At 46.3% G+C, this 20,351-nt stretch overlaps 1 protein-coding gene across 1 annotated transcript in view; it reads left to right on the forward strand.

Moving 5' to 3' along the window:
* LOC138354815 (serine-aspartate repeat-containing protein I-like) overlaps positions 1 to 2,701 on the forward strand; it is a 52,951-nt gene extending 50,250 nt beyond the window's left edge. The window contains exon 4 of the mRNA XM_069309314.1: positions 2,663 to 2,701. Within this exon, the coding sequence (XP_069165415.1) occupies positions 2,663 to 2,701 (39 nt within the window). The remainder of the gene's footprint in view (positions 1 to 2,662) is intronic.
* Positions 2,702 to 20,351: the final 17,650 nt, after the last annotated feature.

The raw sequence follows: 20,351 nt of genomic DNA on the forward strand, positions 1-20,351 counted from the left end.
CATATATATCATGGTTACAATCAATGTTTTAATGTATGGATATGTGAAAACAACTTTTTATTTGCATTGCCACACAAGGGCAGGGATGGGTTCATAAGTGATGCAACTTAAAAGTAATGTAAATAAAAATTGTTCTTCATTCTTGAAAATGGACAAGCAAATTTTGGATAAATTGTTAGGATGTCGTCCAGAACACCTGAGTCAATAAAATAGTTACACAGTTGGTGGTACAAGAGGCCAGGAGGTCTAAAGTCCTTTACGGTTTCACATTCAACAATATAGTGTTCTAGTGAATGCATTAAAGGTTCATCACAGTTTACAATCTGAGTATTCTGGTAGTGGCTCAGCCTCACTAACCTGCCGGATGTGTCTATAGCCAAGGCGAATTCGCGCAATGACTACATCACATTGCCTGGTTCGGTAACTGTGCTGACCATACAAATACCTATTATTACAAAACTTGTCATAACTTTTAATACTGCAGCTTTCAGGTCTCTGGGCATTTCTTAGTTCTTCAAAATCTGAATTAACTTCTTTAATTTGTATGTTTCTAATAATTGCATTAGATAGTCCAAAGTCATAATCAATGTTTTCTTTCCGGCAAGCTTCATTGGCCAATTGATCTACAAAGTCATGTTTTCTAACTCCAACATGGGATGAGATCCACACAAATTTTATAGAAGAGTTATTATCATTGGCAAAAATTACATTCCATTTAATATTACAAGCTACTTCCGACATACATTGTGATGGGTTATTTAAGGACTGAAGAGCACTTTTAGAGTCTCAGAAAATAACTCCACCACCATTGAGCTTAAGGTATTCAGTGGCTAGATAAATGCCCAATAGCTCGGTCTGTGTCGTGCTTGCGAAGTTGTTCAGTCTCTGTGTACTAGACATGATCATTTCATTCCCTTTATATACTGCACAGGCACAACCTGTTCTACCAGTGCCTAACTGCACAGAGTCATCAGTAAAGGCATAGGATTCAGTCGGGTTGAGAATTTGAAGATGACTGTCAATAGCTTCTAATGTTATACATCTCAAAATGTCAGTGTTATACATTTGTTTTACACTGATGGAGGTATAATGCAGAGAGACCTCCACATCTTTCCTAGGGGGAATATAGTGAACAGTTTTATCAGTTTAAGAGGCACATTCAGTTTCAGAAGATTATAGGAACGACAGCTGAGCCAGACACTGTAAGGAGCTTTTTGCGGCGGATTGAGGGAACTGTCAGAATTGTTTAGAATGGATCTCAATTTAATATGAATAGAGCTGGGGGGACCATTATTTTTTAAAGTTTTGGCACAAAACATAGTACTAAGTAGAATTATCCTTTCGTAAATTGAAGGTAAGTTTAGTTCCTTTCTCATGTTAACAGTTCTAGGACAACCCAGGATGATGCGCATGGCATCATTCTGTACAACATCTAGGTCATGTAATTGTTTTGGAGAAAAATTAAGAAGATGCAAGGCATAATAATCAACAACAGATCGTATAAAGGCAATATGAAAACTACGAGTATATTTTATGTTAATGCCAAATCCTTTGCCAACAAGAGTTTTGAGAGGTTTAAGACCCTCAACTAGTTCTTTGCGCAGGTTGCTGACGAGATTTGTATCATTAACCTTGACTCCAAGATATTTATAAGACTCACAAGTCTCCACGGGCACTCCATTAATAGTATAGTTATAATGAAGAGAATGGGGGAATAAGAACCCTTGTTTTATCAACAGAGATTATGAGGCCACATTCTACTACTTTCTTGGAGAATGCACCAAGTAGCACTTGTAGCCTTGGTTTACTGTGTGCCATAATACAAATATCATCAGCATAACATATAACTGTTTCAGTAGGTTGTACTGGTATGTGATGGATAAGTTTGTGCATAAGTTTATTGAACCACCACCACCTTGAGGTGTGCCTAGTTTGAATGCATCTGTTCTTGTACTTTTAACTCCTTTAAATTGTACACTAGCATGCCTGTTGGATAGGTAGCTCTTTATCCAACTCAGAAGATTACCTTTTATTCTAAATTCAGCAAGTTGCTCTAATATTATTTCGCCATTCGCTACATAGAAAGCTGACTTTAGGTCAATAAAGGCTGCCTGTGTCCCATCCTGGGAGTGTACAAAATATTCAGCAAAGCATGTTTGTGTGCTACACTTGGGCATGAACCCATATAGGTTTGGGGACAGTTTTTCATTGACCTGAAACATGACACGATTAAGAACAATTCTCTCCAAGACTTTACACAAGCAAGATGTAAGGGAAATGGGTCTGAATTTATGAGAGTTAGGTTTAGGAATTGGTATTATGAGACTTTCTGTCCATTTCTTTGACAAGATACCTTGTGAGAGACTCATTTGATAGAGGTCAAGCAGAGGGTGGCTAGGGACATCATTCAGTAAGCTCAAGGTGTTATAAGTTATACCATCCTCACCAGGGGCAGTTTGTTTAGGTTTTCCTAATGCTGATGTTAATTCAAAGGGAGTTATAACAAACTGATCTGTTAAATCTGGTGAGGAGCGTGCTATTTCAGTATTAAAGTTTCTGTTAATGATGGTGTGAGTTAATTGCTGCTGTATATCTGAGGGTAAGGAAGAAATTTGTGAGACACTAGACCATTGAGCTAAGAGCATGTCAGCATATTCTGCAGGAGTATGATGAAGCTGAACTGGGGCTGAAGGTTTGGTAATGTTTTTAATTTTGTTCACATTTCCGATAATGTTGTAGTTCTATTGATACCTTGTAGGAATTGTTCCCAATATTTGTCCTTAACTTGACCCTTAAGTTCGCGAAGATCTGTTGGCATTAAGGAATGCAAGTAAATTGTCAACTGTTTTGTCTCGTTTATAAGAGTCAGCAGCTGAAGCACTTTAGCTCTGCAATAATAAAAGGATCCTCTGTCCATTAAGAAGAACGAGTGTTCTTTTTTTCCTTGATTAAACCCAGGTATCATAATAACTGGTAATGATACTGACAAGATCATTGTAAAAATGGTCCACTGATACAGGTGTATACCCAGTGTACCACTTATGTACATAAGCCTTAATATACTGTTTAAGATTGTCTGGAATGTTAATCTTAACTCTAGGATGAGGATTGGACCTAATATCCGCCACATTGTATTCACAATATATTGCAAAATGATCACTTACTAGTTCTGGGATGAGCTTAACGTTGACGTTGCTATCTGCTAGGCTATACCCAATCACATAAACCAGCCTACCTCCCAATAAATGGACCTGTTTATCAGTATTATACACAGTAATATTAAGATTAGTAAGGTATTTCAAGAAGACCCTGTCATTATTCTTACACAGACCATCACCAAGAGCAGTGTGACGAGCATTAAAGTCACCCATACATAACAGAGCTGTGTTACCTGTAGATTTCAGTAGCAGGTCTGCATTAAGTACATTACATCGTCCATGTATGTTATACAGTAGGAAATGGCTATTTGCAGTTTGTAATTTGAATTTTTGATAATGTGTACTATCACTTCTGTGATTTTTAATTAGTTTACAGATTAATCCACTCTTAATATACGTGATTAAACCAGTTCCAATATGGTTGTTGTATGCTATATACCCAGGTATCCAGGGTGGGGGACCTTCTTGATAGTTGTGGACGTATATGGTTCCTGTAAACAGATCACATCCACGTCTCTCATTTTAGCATACATGATTACGTCATTTATCCGAAGATAAACACTTCGAATGTTCCAAGAAAGAAACTTAATTGTTTTTGTTTGATGAGCCATGGTTAAGTTTCAAGGGAATTAAGGTAACATTTAAGCTCGTTAAACACTTGGACAACATAAGCAACTTTGGTCCGTGTGTCCTGAGTAATATCAGTTTTGCGTAGGATGCGTTTAACCACAGTAGCAGTTGGTGTTTTCTTAAACTCTTTACCTGTAACCAACTCAAGGGTTTCATTATGATCTAGTGGGGGGTGTCAGTGAGGAATCAATGACTAATCTAACACCATTACCCATGGAGATTTGACACTCACGTTCCGTAGAGATAGGTGGAGTAGTCTCAACAGCTGCAACATTATCACTCGCATCACTACTGGTGCTGGCAGAATTTACTTAATCACTATCGCTAGCATGATTCACTTCACCACTATCACCGGGCAGATTCGTCTGTAATGTTTGTATTTTAATTTTCAATTCAGTAATTTTCTTTTTTTAACCAGTCAATTTCTTCTGTATCTTTGCTTGTTTGCTTTAGTTCGTCGATGGTTGGAAACTGCATACTAGAGGTGACATGAAGAGCTTCCTGCTGGGTGCCTCCTGCAGCTGGACCAGACGCCAATGGCTGCCTGCTCGTGTTAGAGAGGGCGGGGCGTCGAGGGCAGCCACGATGCCAAACATCTACACCTTCTTGCAAACACCTGGGATACTTCCGAGGACACTGCCTTGTATCGTGCTGTTGAGCACATAGCCCACACACAGGGGTCATGTCGACAGTACGTAGAGATATGATGAGTACCGTGGCACTTATAACAAACAACAGGGGGGATACCCAAGGTCTGATAGGACTTGATGGAATGATATGTCCAAAGAAGGTGTAATGTTCTGGGGGAGGGTCACTGCCATTCCAAACAATGATGATCCTGTTGAGAGGTTGACCATCCTTATGTATCCGTCTTGCCTTGTAGACTCCTTCAAGGTTATATAGTCAGCGCGGGGAGCAATAGGAGGCTAGGGTGCGCGTGCCCCTGGCTGGGTGGGCCCACCACCGCCCACCTCCACTTTCTTCACACAAGGTTCCGGAGTTCCTGTCATCATTGCCAATGATCTCCTCACCATCAGCAGAGTCTGCACGTTTAGAATTTTTTCTCGCATTCCGTGATTGTTGCACCTGCCACTCATTTTCGTTATCCAAATAAGCATCGAGTTCCATGTCACTGGGTGACTGCAACCCACTTCGAGCATCAACCTATTCCTCGCCGACAGACTCAGGATCCATTGCTTGGAGATCACTTTGATTAACAAGCACAACAGAAGGTAGGTTGGTACTGAGCCCGGTTGCCATGACAACGGGCCAGGAGGCGCAGCACAGGGTAGCTGCCCAGGGCTCCACCACTCGCCCAGGCCAGTACACTGTTACCCACCTCATGTAAACACACCACCAGTCGCGCACACAAACCACGACGCTGGGAAGGAGGGCCCAAGGACTATTATACACACGAGGGGAGCGTGGGGCCAGGTACACTACAAGGCGACCCAGTGCCGTCCCACTGTTCCTCTTCGTAGACTTCATATGCTGCCACACAAATAATGTCTGTATGAATTTCTATACAATCCAGCTATCCACAACCTACAACACTTGGTAGTTAGGGTGTCGCACACTTAGTACCGCTGCAGCTGACCTATTAGGCACGCTAAAGGCTAGATCTTAGGACTAGGCCTGTGTTAAACCGGACGAGGGGCACATCGGACCGGCCTGTCCTGTGGCTCCGGGAGAACTCCTCTTTCTAGTGAATACATTTGGAGAGTTTTGAGACGATCCCAATAATTTAGGTGCTTCATTGCGTCTATGTATGCCGTATATATATTCTCTGTATTCCCTCTATTTCACAATCTCTCCTGCTCTGAATGGGGAAGTGAGTACTGAGTCGTACTCAAGACGGGACAACACAAGTGATTTGAAGATTACAACCATTGTGATGGGATCCCTGGATTTTAAAGTTCTCGTAATCCATCCTATCATTTTTCTGGCTGACTCAACATTTGTTTGGTTATGCTCCCTAAATTGGTTATGCTCAACATTATTCCCTAAGCCTTTACATGTTACTTTCCTACTGTTACGGCCCTCTCGGGTCGCAACCGGGTTCTTTCTCTGATGTTGTTAGATGTAGGGTATCCGGCCCCAAGCTAGTAGTGGCTTTCAAGGGATGTGATCCGTAATGCAAGTAAATTAAAGGGGAAGGGAAATAAAGGCAAAAACTTAATAATATAATTATTACCGTCACAATAAATATATAAAAAGTTACACTGGGGGGGGGGGGTTAAGCACTATTATATACAACGTGGTCTTCCTCTGAAGACTCTGGACGTTCACGGTGCTCGACGAAGCTAAAGTCTTGGTACTCTTGTGGCCTCACGACGAATCCTTCGATTCTCTTGAGTCTACCCTGGCCACAGGCCAGCCAAAGCGCAGTTCCACTGGGGGCACCGTCGTGGAGGCCGTCAACCACAAGTCCAGCCGGTAGCTGGCAGGTTCCAATCAGCGACACTGGTTAGGCCACTCCACGACCGATACTAGGGCAGCGAGCCCTAGTCAGGAGCCTCATGTGATCCCACAGACCACTCTCCTCGCCACAACACCCCAGTGGTTAAGCGTCTCCACCAGTCAGTCCCGGGTACGACAATCCTTCAGCTGCCACGTCACAGGCAGGCTAACACCACAGTGTTCATCCGGGGGGCGACTCACAGCTGCTGCAGCAAATACTTGGAGACAAGACGGCTGCCTTGGGTAGACTGATCCACTGTCCGATTCAGCAGTCTCAGGTCGACTCTGTAATCAGACACGTCATCAGTACTAGGGACACTGTAGGGCACGTCACTTACCGGCTCAGACCCAAACGCCCACCTATCCACTCCATAGATGGCGTTGCTGTCTAAGCGCCACCTCACCAGAGGTCAGCAGCGGCTGTGTTATGAGCCGATCAGAACGGGAAACTAGCCCTTGTGGCTGGTATTTCCTGTCCTCACTTGATGGCGCCGTCCATTTGGAGGGAGTTTCAGGAGCTGACCCACAGATGGCGTGGTCGTCACTGCTCCATGCTCGGACGCTGGGCTCGAGTCCGTAACACCTCCCCACCAAAAAGAATTTGGCTTGGGGTTCTATAAAGAGAAACACAAACCAAATTAGTACGGGGACACAACTCCAAATGGACTCACGTACACTAAGAACTGGAATGGCTAGGCTGTCTTGTCCATAGAATTGTACTACTGGGTAACTCTGGCACAAAGGAAACTTGCAGATGGAAGGCAATGACCTGCCGGATGTAATTTTCCACACTTCCACTGCGATGTCAAGCAGGGGCTTAATCTTACGTGTCCCGAGTAAGGATTGGTGTAGACACGATCTGGGGCGACTCGACACTTCCCTGTGTCGTGGCACCGATGATGGCTGGTCACAGACGGCATTTCTGGTACCGGTCCGGTAGTCCTTCAGGGAGACGGGAACCTGGAATACAGGGGTCTGATAATTTAGAGTGACAGCGACAGTGGGCAAGTCAATACTTACTGCATACTCGCCTACTAGGCCCACACCTAGTTCCAACAGAGCTGCTCGTACACCGAAGATGGCATTCGCTCTGCCACCGTCAGGTCGACCAACGTTCCGTATAATGCTGCATCCAGGGTCAGCAATAACACAGGGGGTGTCAACCTGTCGAAAACAGTCACTCATAATATCACATCTCGTACCTCCTGTTTCTACCATCACCTTCCAGGTCCCTCCTTTGACTGCATCACTCGCAGTGCAAATCTCCAATCCCTGGGATCTCTTCACGATGTTCATGGGAGCCATCATCTGTCGGGTCGCCCACTGGTCCTTACTGAGAACACACACAAGAACAAAAAAAACCGGGAGGAAACATTTGGTTAACTGAGGGATAAGCTTCCCGAGCTTGTCATGTCCATAGCCGGCTATATCCACTAGCCTAGTTTGGACCGAAGAGGGCACTGGAACCTTTGTACATACTTCACATACCTCCGACGTCTGGGGAATCTCTGGCTGGTTCAATGAACGCTGTACCTTGCCATACCGCAAGTACTCATCCGCCTTCACTCCAGACTCTTTGGTATCCGTGGGTGCTTGTACACGAGGCCTCTCTTCTTGCTCAGTCGCTTCTGACATCGTAACCGCATGTTCCTTCTCGGGAGAAGAATCAGGAGACTCTGCTAGAATGTTGTAGACTCTGTCGTTAATCTGTAGGCGAGAGGACAAAATAAACATAGTATTTAATTTCGGGTCTGTCTGTACCTGGATATTACCAACGCCTACCGTTACCTCGGACCTTGCTGTTCCGGCTGACTCGTCCGCGACCTTGGGATGATTGTTGCTCCAATCTGTCACCAAGTCGTTGGCTAGTACCACGTCAATCCCAGCTATAGGCAGGGTATCGACTACTGCCAACGCACATGTGCCGCTGAAGTAAGGCGAGTCGAGGTGTACCGGCACTAAGGGGGCGACGTACCGCGTCCTAGGAAACCCAACCAGGACAACCTTTTGTCTCCCATCGACACTCACTCCCTCGGGTAACGAGCTACTCACGATCAGGGACTGGGCTGCTCCACTATCTCTGAGCACTACAACTGATCAACCAGTATGATCTCTCGTTACATACCTGCTTGAAGTGTGTGGGGCGAACAACCTTGGTTCTTCCTGAGTAGTCGTAGACTGGCTTCCTGCTGGTGGTGTTACACAGCTCATTAACATCACCTCCCTACGTGGGCCGCTACCTCTTCTGCCTCGGCACATAGCAGCTACATGCCCTTTCTGCCCACAAGTCCAGTACACCATATTCCTTCTCGGACTCCGGTGTTTCGGACTGCTAGGACTGGTCCTTCGAGGGCTACTTGGGGGCGTCTTCTTAGCGCTTTGTGGGATGGGAGTCTCCTCTTCGTCATGACGAGGTTTGTCAAACCGGCGTGGGTAATTCCTCGGGACATACTTAGCAGAAGGCCTATGCGTTAGGATGTACTCTTCAGTCATGGTGGCTACCGCACTTAAGGTCTCAACCTGCTGCTCTTCTAAGTATGTCTTCAGGTCTCCAGACAAACAATCTTTGAAGTCCTCTAACAGTATGAGCTGCTCGAGGTCTTCTTTGGTCTCCACCTTCCGAGAGGCACACCATTCCTGGAAAAGTCGCTCATTGATTGTGTCGAATTCGGTGAAAGTGTGCTCCGAGGTCTTCTTCAGGTTTCTAAACTTTTGCCTGTACGCCTCCGGTACCAATTGGTACTCCTTGAGCACGACCTTCTTCACCTTGTCATAGTCGCCAGAGTCATCAAGGGACAAAGTGAAGTAGGCAACTTGGGCCTTCCCTGTCAAGACGGACTGTATCATGATGGCCCAATTCTCCTTTGGCCACTCCAAAGAGGCAGCGACTTTCTCGAAGGCCGCGAAGAACTTCGAAACTTCCTTTTCGTTGAACTTCGGGACCATTTTGATGTTCCTCACCGGATCGAAAAGACTTGTGTCCGTCGTTTGCCTCCGACCACCGCCTAACCGCAATACTTCTAGCTCATGTTGTCTCTCTCTTTCCTCTCTGTCCCGTCGTTCTTGCCTGTCTCGTTCTTTTTCTCGTTCTTCTCTTTCTCTTTCTCGTTCTTCTCTCTCTCGTTTCTCTTCTCTTTCTCACTCTTCTCTTTCTCTTTCTTGCTCTTCTCTTTCTCTTTCTCGTTCTTCTCTTTCTCTTTCTCGTTCTTCTCTCTCTCTTTTCTCTTCTCTTTCTCGCTCTTCTCTTTCTCTTTCTCGTTCTTCTCTTTCTCTTTCTGCTTTCCTTTCTTCTAATTCTAAACGCCTCATCTCTAATTCTTTATCTTGTCTCTCTCTTTCCATTTCTAATTTCTCCCATTCTATCTCACGATTAATTTCCAAGACACGCATTTTTACTGTAAGTAAACTTATATTCAGCTCACCTGCATCGCTGTCAATGTCACTGCCTTTATCTTCCTTTTCAGTGGAAGCTACTTCTTCACTTTCTTTTGTACCTAGTGCCTCACTTTCTTGTTTCTCCTCGGCCTTCAAATGCCGGTGAACCTTGGACAAGATCTCCACACGGGAATCACTGGCACGTATCTTGATCTCCAGGTAGGCACTCACCAGTACGAGTTCCTGTTTGCCCAGATATTTCAATCTGGCAAGACAGTCCTCCCTGTTCAGAAAAGCCTGAACATCGTCCAGATCGTCGATGGTCGATTTTTCTGCCATTCTCACTGAGATGGAACACTAGCACTTAACACACCGCTTCACTTAACGCACCGAGCACTGTTCTACGTCAATATTGCACTTTACCGCACCAAACACTGCACTTGCCAATATTGCACGTAATTACTCCGGGCACCGCACTACACAATATTGCACTTAATCACAGCGAGCACTTCGCTCTACACAATATTGCACTGAATCACTCTGAGCACCGCACTACACAATATTGCAATTAATCACAGCGAGCACCGCACTGCACAATATTGCACTTAGTCACTCCGAGCACCGCACAGGACGTATAACGTCCTAATAGTCACACACAGGGGGAATTATTTACAGGGATTGCGCCACTTCACCACCCCTGTCAAACATACTTGACAAGGGGTCGGATCCCGCTGGGGATGCCAATTATGTTACGGCCCTCTCGGGTCGCAACCGGGTTCTTTCTCTGATGTTGTTAGAGGTAGGGTATCCGGCCCCAAGCTAGTAGTGGCTTTTAAGGGATGTGATCCGTAACGCAAGTAAATTAAAAGGGAAGGGAAATAAAGGCAAAAACTTAATAATATATTTATTACCGTCACAATAAATAATATATAAAAAGTTACACTGGGGGGGGGGGGGGTTATATACAACGTGGTCTTCCTCTGAAGACTCTGGACGTTCACGCTGCTCGACGAAGCTAAAGTCTTGGTACTCTTGTGGCCTCACGACGAATCCTTCGATTCTCTTGAGTCTACCCTGGCCACAGGCCAGCCAAAGCGCAGTTCCACTGGGGGCACCTTCGTGGAGGCCGTCAACCACAAGTGCAGCCGGTAGCTGGCAGGTTCCAATCAGCGACACTGGTTAGGCCACTCCACGACCGATACTAGGGTAGCGAGCCCTAGTCAGGAGCCTCGTGTGATCCCACAGACCACTCTCCTCGCCACAACACCCCAGTGGTTAAGCGTCTCCACCAGTCAGTCCCAGGTACGACAATCCTTCAGCTGCCACGTCACAGGCAGGCTAACACCACAGTGTTCATCCGGGGGGCGACTCACAGCTGCTGCAGCAAATACTTGGAGACAAGACGGCTGCCTTGGGTAGACTGATCCACTGTCCGATTCAGCAGTCCCAGGTCGACTCTGTAATCAGACACGTCATCAGTACTAGGGACACTCTAGGGCACGTCACTTACCGGCTCAGACCCAAACGCCCACCTATCCACTCCATAGATGGCGTTGCTGTCTAAGCGCCACCTCACCAGAGGTCTTCAGCGGCTGTGTTATGAGCCGATCAGGACGGTAAACTAGCCCTTGTGGCTGGTATTTCCTGTCCTCACTTGATGGCGCCGTCCATTTGGAGGGAGTTTCAGGAGCTGACCCACAGATGGCGTGGTCGTCACTGCTCCGTGCTCGGACGCTGGGCTCGGGTCCGTAACACCTATTATGGGCACATTTGATTGTGTTTTGTGCCCTGTATTATGTTTAAGGTCCTCATTTTTACCGTACCTGAGTACCTGGAATTTATCACTGTTAAACGTCATGTTATTTTCTGTTGCCCAGTCGAAAACTTTATTTATATCTGCTTGAAGTTTTTCAATGTCTTCAGCCGAAGTAATTTTCATGCTGATTTTTGTGTTATCTGCAATGGATGATACGAAGCCGTGACTTCGGAAATGCAGTGGAGCAAGGACTGTACCTTGAGGTACAGAGCTTTTAACTGTGCTTGGACTCGATTTTATATGATTGACTGTTACTCATTGTGTCCTGTTTGACAGAAAACTGAGTATCCAGCGTCCTACTTTACCGGTTATTCCCATTAACCTCATTTTGTGTGCTATCACTCCATGGTCACATTTATTGAATGCCTTTGCGAAGTCCGTGTATACCACATCAGCATTCTGTTTTTCTTCTAATGCCTCAGTGACTTTGTCATAATGGTCAAGTAGCTGTGAGAGGCACGATCTTCCCGCTCGAAATCCATGTTGGCCTGGATTGTGGAGACCATTGGTCTCCATGAAACTGGTGACCTGACTCCTAATCACTCTCTCAAATACTTTTATTATGTGGGATGTTAGTGCAACTGGTTTATAATTCTTTGGCAATGCTTTGCTCCCTCCCTTGTGTAGAGGGGCTATGTCTGCTACTTTAAGTGCATCTGGTATCTCCCCAGTGTCCAAGCTCTTCCTCCACACTATACTGAGTGCCTGTGCTACCGGCACCTAGCATTTTTTTTATAAATATTGAATTCCATGGACCTGGAGCTGAGTGCATGGGCATGTTTTAAATTTCTCTTTCAAAGTCTAGTATGCTCGTGTGGATATCAGTTATATTTACAGGGGTTTGGATATCACGCATAATGAAATTGTCTGGATCTTCCACTTTCATATTGTTTATTAGTGCTAAACATGTCCTCATACTGCCTTTTTTAGGATTTCACTAATTTCTTTGTCGCCCTCCGTGTATGAACCTTCACTCGTACGAATAGGTCTAATACTGGCAGTGGTTTTTGCTTTTGATTTCGCATATGTGAAGAAGTTTTTGGATTTTTCTTTATTTCCAGAATTGCTTTCTGTTCTAACTGCCTTTCTTTAGTCTGATATGAATGTTTCATTTTCCGCTCGATTTCTTAAATCTCCCTATTTAAATTATTCAGTCTTTGACGGGAAAGTCGTGTCTGCTTAAGCATTTCCGCTATTTTCTTCCTTCTTTTATAGTGTCGTCTGCGCTCTCTTTCTACGTTTGACCTTTCTGGCTTTCCTATAAGGAACATATTTCAGACAGATTTGATGCACTTCTGAAGTCAGTTTTTCTATTCCTTCTGTAGGACTTGTATTACCTAGAACAGTTTTCCATGGAATGTTTGTAAGTTCCCTGTTTATTTTCTCCCAGTCTCTCCTTTTATTGCTAAAATTAAATTTAGTGAATAACCCCTCTCGCCTGATCGTTGTTTTAGGTCCATTCTGAGTATTGATGGTAGTTTGCACTTCAATGATGTTGTGATCTGAGTATGTGGTGTCTGAGATCGTAATGTCCCTGATTATGTCTTCATTGTTTGTGAAGACCAGATCTAGAATATTATCGTTTCCTGTTTTCTTTTCTTGGCAGGAAATGACGAGTCTGTCTTCACGGAGGATGGCAGAATTTCCACAATTTCTATTTTTTTTTTATTTCTTGCAGATAAACTTTACCAATGAATCGACAATAATAATCAAATAATCTCTCGGTATCATATTGATGTCCGCAAAGTTCATTAATCAGCGAAACAGAGCAGCCTTCACCACACCTATTATATAAACAATAAGTTGGAGGATCCAGCCTTAATTAAACCTATCAAGTTTTCATTGTGTTATGAGCGACTCGGCGTTCGCCAACGCTGTACAACGAGAACTGAACGATGCGATGGACGTGCGAGCGTTTGGCCTGAAGACTGACGTACCTTTAAAGCAAATATCCCGCCAATCACAACACCAATTTCACCTGTAATTAAATGTCACTCACCACACAGCGCTCTCGTCTCCGCGTGGAGATGTGCGTTACGCCTTTTGGTGCTCACAAGAGGGTACACTGCTGGTGTCTTGTGGCTAATATTACTGCATAACTATGGCATCAGTGGGCCACAACTGCATGCATTGAACACATGTTCAATGTGTTGGGAGGACATGATCACCACATTCAAGATTCTCAAAGGAATCGACAGGGTTGATAAGGCAGGCTATTTAACACAAGAGGCACGCGCACTAGGGGACACAGGTGGAAACTAAGTGCCCAAATGAGCCACAGAGATATTAAAAAGAACTTTTTTAGTGTCACAGTGGTTGACAAATGGAATGCATTAGGAAGCAATGTGGTGGAGGTTGACTCCATACACAGTTTCAAGTGTAGATATGATAGAGCCCAATAGGCTCAGGAACCTGTACACCTGTTGATTGACGGTTGAGAGGCGGGACCAAAGAGCCAGAGCTCAACCCCCGCAAGCACAACTAGGTGAGTACAACTAGGTGAGTACATCTTTACTGTCACGCAACTCACGAGAACCCGAAACTGGCATTAGAGGAGCGCATAGTGTCCCATAGTGGGACTGCATGATCCTCAGTTTGTATTGTACACTTTAATAAGACGCAAAATATAAGTACAATCAGAGGGTTTATGCTTCTCTGTGTCTTCACTGAGAGCATATTTTAGTTTTTAATGTTGTTAAAGCTTAAAGTTTAGTTTCTGGTTAACCAGTAAACTAGTGGTGGACTTAATAACCCTCGTCTTTAACAGGCCTTTAGAACAACACTAAACTAAAACAACAAATCACGGACCTATATAAATAAATATGTAAATGTTCGTTTGTTCAAAATCGGTAATCTCCGAAAGTTCTACACCGATTGCTTTGAAATTTTCACACAACGTTTCATTCGCATCAGAGCGGGTTTTTATATAAATACCATAGAGATGTCACGTCTGTGACAGGAACTTTTTTTTTTTTTAACTGTGTTATTTATGTGTTTCTCATGTGAGGGAAATCTTCGAAACCTCATTATCGATTGCTTTGAAAATTTGACACAATGTTGCATTCGAATAGGCGCGTGTTTTTATACACCTACTATATACATGTTTCACCTGTGACAGGAAAAAACATGCTATTTTTTTAAAAGCAACACAAACTGTTGGACATAAGAGCAACACTTGCTGTAATCTCCGAAAGTTATTCACCAATTGCTTTGAAATTTTAATACAACGTTCCATTCGAATATGCGCATGTTTTTGTATACCTACTATATAGATGCCACACCTGTGACAGGTAAAAACATTTTTTTAACAGCGCCATCTGTTGCACGTAAACACAACACACGCTATACTAAATATATTACGATTTCATTTCAATGTTTCCGACTGCATTGATAAATTATTTTTTTATAGATTTCGATTTATTTTCGTTTTGACATTGCTTTGTAATTGGGCTGTGTTGTTTACCATACGGTTCATTTCACAAGTAAAGAATATTTATATATATTTCATTGTTTTTTCATTTCGTTTTTTAACTGTTCTTCCTATTTTTCAGTGATGGAAACATCAGATCATTTGGGAATGCATCGGAAGAAGGAGTGGAGGAATGGTGCGGAGGACGAGGGGACGGGAGTGGGGGATTGTGGGGAGGACGAAGGGACAGGGGAGAGGATAATGGTTTGAAAGACAAGGAGAAGGGGGAGTTGGGGATGGTGGGGACAAGTGGATGGGGAAATGGATAATGGTGGGAAGGACAAGGGGACAGGGGAGTGGGTGATGGTGGGGACAGGGATGGGAGGAAAGGAAGGGAGGACGAGGGGATGGGGGAGTGGGAAATAATGGGGGAAGACGAGGGGACGGTGGAGTGGGGAGGACAAGTGGATGGAGATGGGGGAATGGTTGGGAGGACGAGGTGAGAGGTGAATGGTGGGGAGGACTGCGGGACAGGGAAAAGGTTGCTGTTGAAGGCTCAGCAACTCACATGTGTTGCTGAGCCACAGCAACGCATGGTCGGGTACAGCCAATATTAATAAAGAAGAAATATACCTAATGATTAGGTGCTAATCAGGTTTGATGAGCCCGACCCCCGAAGACCTTTATACATCACACATCCCGGACGCAGGTTCGAATCCTCATCACGGCCCTTGTGGATTTGTTCACCTTTATACATCCAAAGTAAGTTAGTAATTATCAAAAGAAGGCACCAAACCGGGAAGGCTATGTAGCACCATCAAATACGCAAAATAATCAGAGGGCGCTAAATATCACCAAGGATGCCAATACGAGAACAAAAACGCATAAGGCGAACGATATCAAAAGTATCCGAGTCACCAAGAATTCTATCGAGGGACAGGTGACCGCGAGGGGCGGTCGGAAAGCAAGACACACGCTCGTCCTGGAAGTCAGGACATTCAAGAAGGACATGCACGACCGTAAGAGGGACAATGCAACTAGGACAATAAGGAGCAGGGCGGCGCTCCATCAAGTGACCATGGGTTAAGCGAGTATGGCCAATACGCAACCTCGCCAGAGCTGTTTCCCACCGCCGGTTACGGTGGAAGGAGGACGGCCACGAGGAAACACAACATTTAAGAGTACGTAGCTTGTTACCAGTAACAGACAACCAAGAAGCCTGCCAACGGGTAAGGACTGAGGAATGGATAACCGGGTAAAAGTCGGAATACGGAATGCCTTTACGAGAGATGGGACAAGAGCGGACAGCTTCCTTAGCGGCAGCATCCGCACGCTCATTTAAAGACACGCCAATATGGCTGGGAACCCAACAAAACTCAACCGACTTAAATTTACTGTGAACGAGAAACAGCCAATGCTGGATCTCGACAACTACTGGATGAACCGGATTAAAGGACCCGAGAGCCATGAGGGCACTACGAGAGTCAACAACAACCACAAAGGAAGACTGACAACGAGAAAGCAGGAGACGAAGAGCATAGAGAATAGCATAAAGTTCCGCTGTAAAGATGCTAGTCTCCGGAGGCAAGCGACACATATAAGTGCGATCAGGAAAAACAACAGAGTAGCCAACACCGTCCGCTGACTTAGACCCATCGGTGAAGACAGAAACAGTAGGAGGGGTAAAAGCTTTAGTGATACGAGTCAAGGATGTACAAAACCGCGGAAGAGGGACCCTCCACGGGGGCAAAGAAGGAACAACACGAGGAGAAACATCAGAAATACGAACGGAAAGAGAATCCTGTAGGCGAGATAACCGGACAGAAAGAGGGAGGTGGTGAAGAGGAACAGGAACCGCAGGAGGGGTAAAAGTTAAAGCACGACAGAGGCGAGAGGAAGGATGTTGCAAGGACCGCGCAAGATAGCGAAGACAGTAGCGATCACGGCGGTCCTGGAGAGACAGGAAGCCAGTGTCAACATACAAGCTAAGGACGGGAGTCGAACGAAAGGCACCAGAACTGAGGCGCAACCCAGTATGGTGCAAAGCATCAAGACGGCGAAGAGTAGAAGGAGAAGCAGACGAGTAAGCAGGGCAACCATAATCGAGCTTAGACAGGACGAGAGAGGAATGTAAAGCAAGGAGAGTGCGCCTATCTGCCCCCCAAGAAGTATGGGACAAGACCCGAAGGAGGGTAAGGGCCTTAGAGCACTCAACACGGAGGTAAGAGATATGGGGAGACCAAGACAAACGAGTGTCAAGGAATAACCCCAAAAGCTTCGCGGAATCTTTGTATTCAAGGGGATGACCATAAAGTGACAAAGAGGGACGAAGAACAACCCGTTTCCGCGTAAAAGTCATGGCACAAGTCTTAGAAGTAGAGAACTTGAAGCCATGACCTGTGGCCCAAGACGACACGGCATCAATTGCAAGTTGAAGCCGGCGTTGAAGGAGAGGCGAATCATCACCCTGACAACAAAGGGTAAGATCATCGACATAGAGAGCGGAGAAGACACCAGAAGGAAGAGAGGAAAGAAGACCATTGAGGGCAACCAGAAAAAGAGTAGTGCTCAGAACACTACCCTGGGGCACACCTTCGTATTGCTGAAAAGAGGGAGAGAGAGCGGTACCAAGGCGCACCCGAAAGGAACGACGAGAGAGGAAGCTGCGGAGAAAGAGAGGGAGATGACCACGAAGGCCAAAAGAATGAAGTTGAGATAGGATATGATAACGCCAAGTGGTGTCGTAAGCCTTTTCTAGGTCAAAAAGGACGGCAACAACGGAGGTCTTCGCAGCAAAAGCAGTACGAATATAGACCTCCAAGTTCACCAGGACATCTGTCGTGCTGCGGCACTTGCGGAAACCAAATTGAGAAGGGGAGAGGAGGTGATGGTGTTCCAGGAACCACATGAGACGAACGTTAACCATACGTTCAAAGAGTTTGCAGACACAACTTGTGAGAGCAATAGGGCGAAAGTCCTTAGGGGAAGTACCCAGAGACCCCGGTTTGCGAACAGGGAGGACAACGGCATCGAGCCAGTCCTCAGGGACTGACGACGACTCCCAGATCCGATTATACAGACACAGTAAATACTGAGACGTGCTCGGAGGGAGATGGCGAAGCATCTCATAATGAATACCATCGGAGCCCGCCGCCGTAGAACCGCAGAGGGCCAGGGCAGAACGAAGTTCAGAGAGAGAGAAGGGATCATTATAGGGAAGCTGAAGATGAGTGCAGAAATCTAAAGGACGAGACTCAAGGACAGGTTTACGAAGAAGGAAAGATTGGGGAAGATGAAGACCAGAGCTAACAGAAGAAAAGTCGGAACCTAGTTCGGAAGCGACCTGCAACGGGTCCGCCACAAGAGTATCATGGAGGTGAAGGACCGGTGAAACATCGGGAACGAACTTACCCGCTATCTTGCGGATACGCTTCCAGATCTGGGCCAGAGGGGTTTCGGACGTAATTGTCGAGACATAAGATGCCCAACATTCACGTTTAGCCGTACGGATGGCCCTACGGGCCACCGCACTCGCTTTCCGAAAGAAAAGAAAAGAATCGGTCGTCTGCCTATGGCGGTGCTTCTTCCAGGCTGCACGCTTACAGCGGACAGCCCGAGCACAGTCCGCATTCCACCAGGGAACGCACTTCCGTGGACCCCGAGAGGAAGAGCGAGGAATAGAGCGGAGGGCAGCGTCGAAGACAGTGCCATGAAAAAGGAGGAGAGCGCGAGAGAGGGGCAGAAGGGAGAGGTCAGAGAGAGTAGCACTGAGGGAAAATAGGGTCCAGTCCGCCTTAGCAAACTGCCACCTAGGGAAAGAGAGGGAAGGGCGAAAAGAGAAAAAGGAAACAAGGATGGGGAAATGATCACTTCCATGGAGGTCATCAAGAACCTGCCACGTGAAATCTAAGTAAAGAGAAGAAGAGCAGAGAGAAAGATCAAGACAAGAAAGGGTGCGAGTTCGAGAATCCAAATGAGTGGGCTCACCAGAATTCAGAAGAGACAGGGAAGAAGAGAGGAGAAACGGCTCAAGGAGGCGACCCCGGGTATTCGTCAGAACGTCACCCCAAAGAGAATGACGACAACTGAAGTCACCCAGCAGGAGCACAGGCTCCGGCAAGGAGTCTAGGAGGTGTTTCAAATCAGGAAGAGAGAGCGGGACACTCGGGGGGAGATAAATGGAACAAACTGTGTACCATTTCCCCACAAAGATACGAGCAGCAGAACAATGGAGAAGCGAAGGAAAAAGTAAAGGAACAAAGGGAACATCAGCCCGAATCAAGAGAGCAGAAGAATTAGAAGCCCCAGCAATGGCTGGGGGGGGGAGAGAAAGGAATAGCCACGAAAACGACCAGGACGAGCACCAAGCATTGGCTCCTGGAGACAGACACAAAGGGGCGAAAACCGTGAAACCAGAAGTTGGAGTTCGAGGAAATTGGCGTAATAACCTCGAACGTTCCATTGAAGAATGGACAACGACGAGAAGAGAAAGGACAAAAACAGAGAACAAGGAAGAAACAAAGGCGAAAGAGCAACAGAGCACGTTAAAGAATATCAGGGTCGGGAACAGGGTCAGCAAAGTCAGGGTTAGGGGGCATGGGTAAACTGAGCAAAGACGGAGGGAAGGAAACGGGAGAACAGATCAGAGGTGGGCGGGCAGGGTCCGGAGGAGGAGGAGGAGGAGGAGGAGGAGGAGGAGGAGGAGGAGGAGGAAACAACGGAGAGGAGCAGTCAAGGACAGCAGCAGGAAGAGGGGGAGTAGAAAGAGAGGAGCGCACCCCAGCAAGAGCAGCAACCGAAAGGGAAGCAGGGGCCAAAGAAACCTCCATAGCAGGAACAGGGGGCGCAAGCACTGAAACGGGAGGGGAAGGAGCAACAGAGCCAGAAGGAGGAGCTGAGGAAGAAAGCGAAGCCTTCTTACCCGCCGGGGAAGAGGAGCCAGGCTTACGCTTCTGACTTAAAGAGACCGGTGTCCCAGCAACTACGTACCGGGCAACGGATTCCAGTGTCTCAACAGGAGAAGCCGAACGAGAGCACACACGACGGACGTTAGGAGAGCGATGGACATCCGCCCGCACCGACAGGCGGCGGGGAGAGCCGATAGATGGAGGAAGAGGATGGGAAGGAGGATCGGAGGGGGACGAGGAAGAAGACACAGAAGACACGACAGACCGGGTAAAAGGAAGGGGAACCCCAGACAGAGGACCAGGAGGAGGATCCTTCGGGAGAGAACCCAAAGGGACAGAGGAGGGGGCAGTGGGCGCATCAGGGTCCAAGGCCCGGAAACGGTTGTGAGTCTGAGGAAGGCGGGAAGGACGAGGAGAGGAAGAGCGCAACACGCGAGCATAAGAGATATTAGCATAAGGCGGGAGCCGGCGAACCTGGCGCCTCGCCTCAGGAAAAGATAAACGCTCCCGGTGCTTCAAGTTGAGGACGGCTGCCTCAAGCTTGTAATGGACACACGCACGGGAGAAGGTAGGATGGGCCTCACCGCAGTTGAGGC

This window comes from Procambarus clarkii, chromosome 64, assembly GCF_040958095.1.
Source record: "Procambarus clarkii isolate CNS0578487 chromosome 64, FALCON_Pclarkii_2.0, whole genome shotgun sequence".
NCBI lineage: Eukaryota > Metazoa > Arthropoda > Malacostraca > Decapoda > Cambaridae > Procambarus > Procambarus clarkii.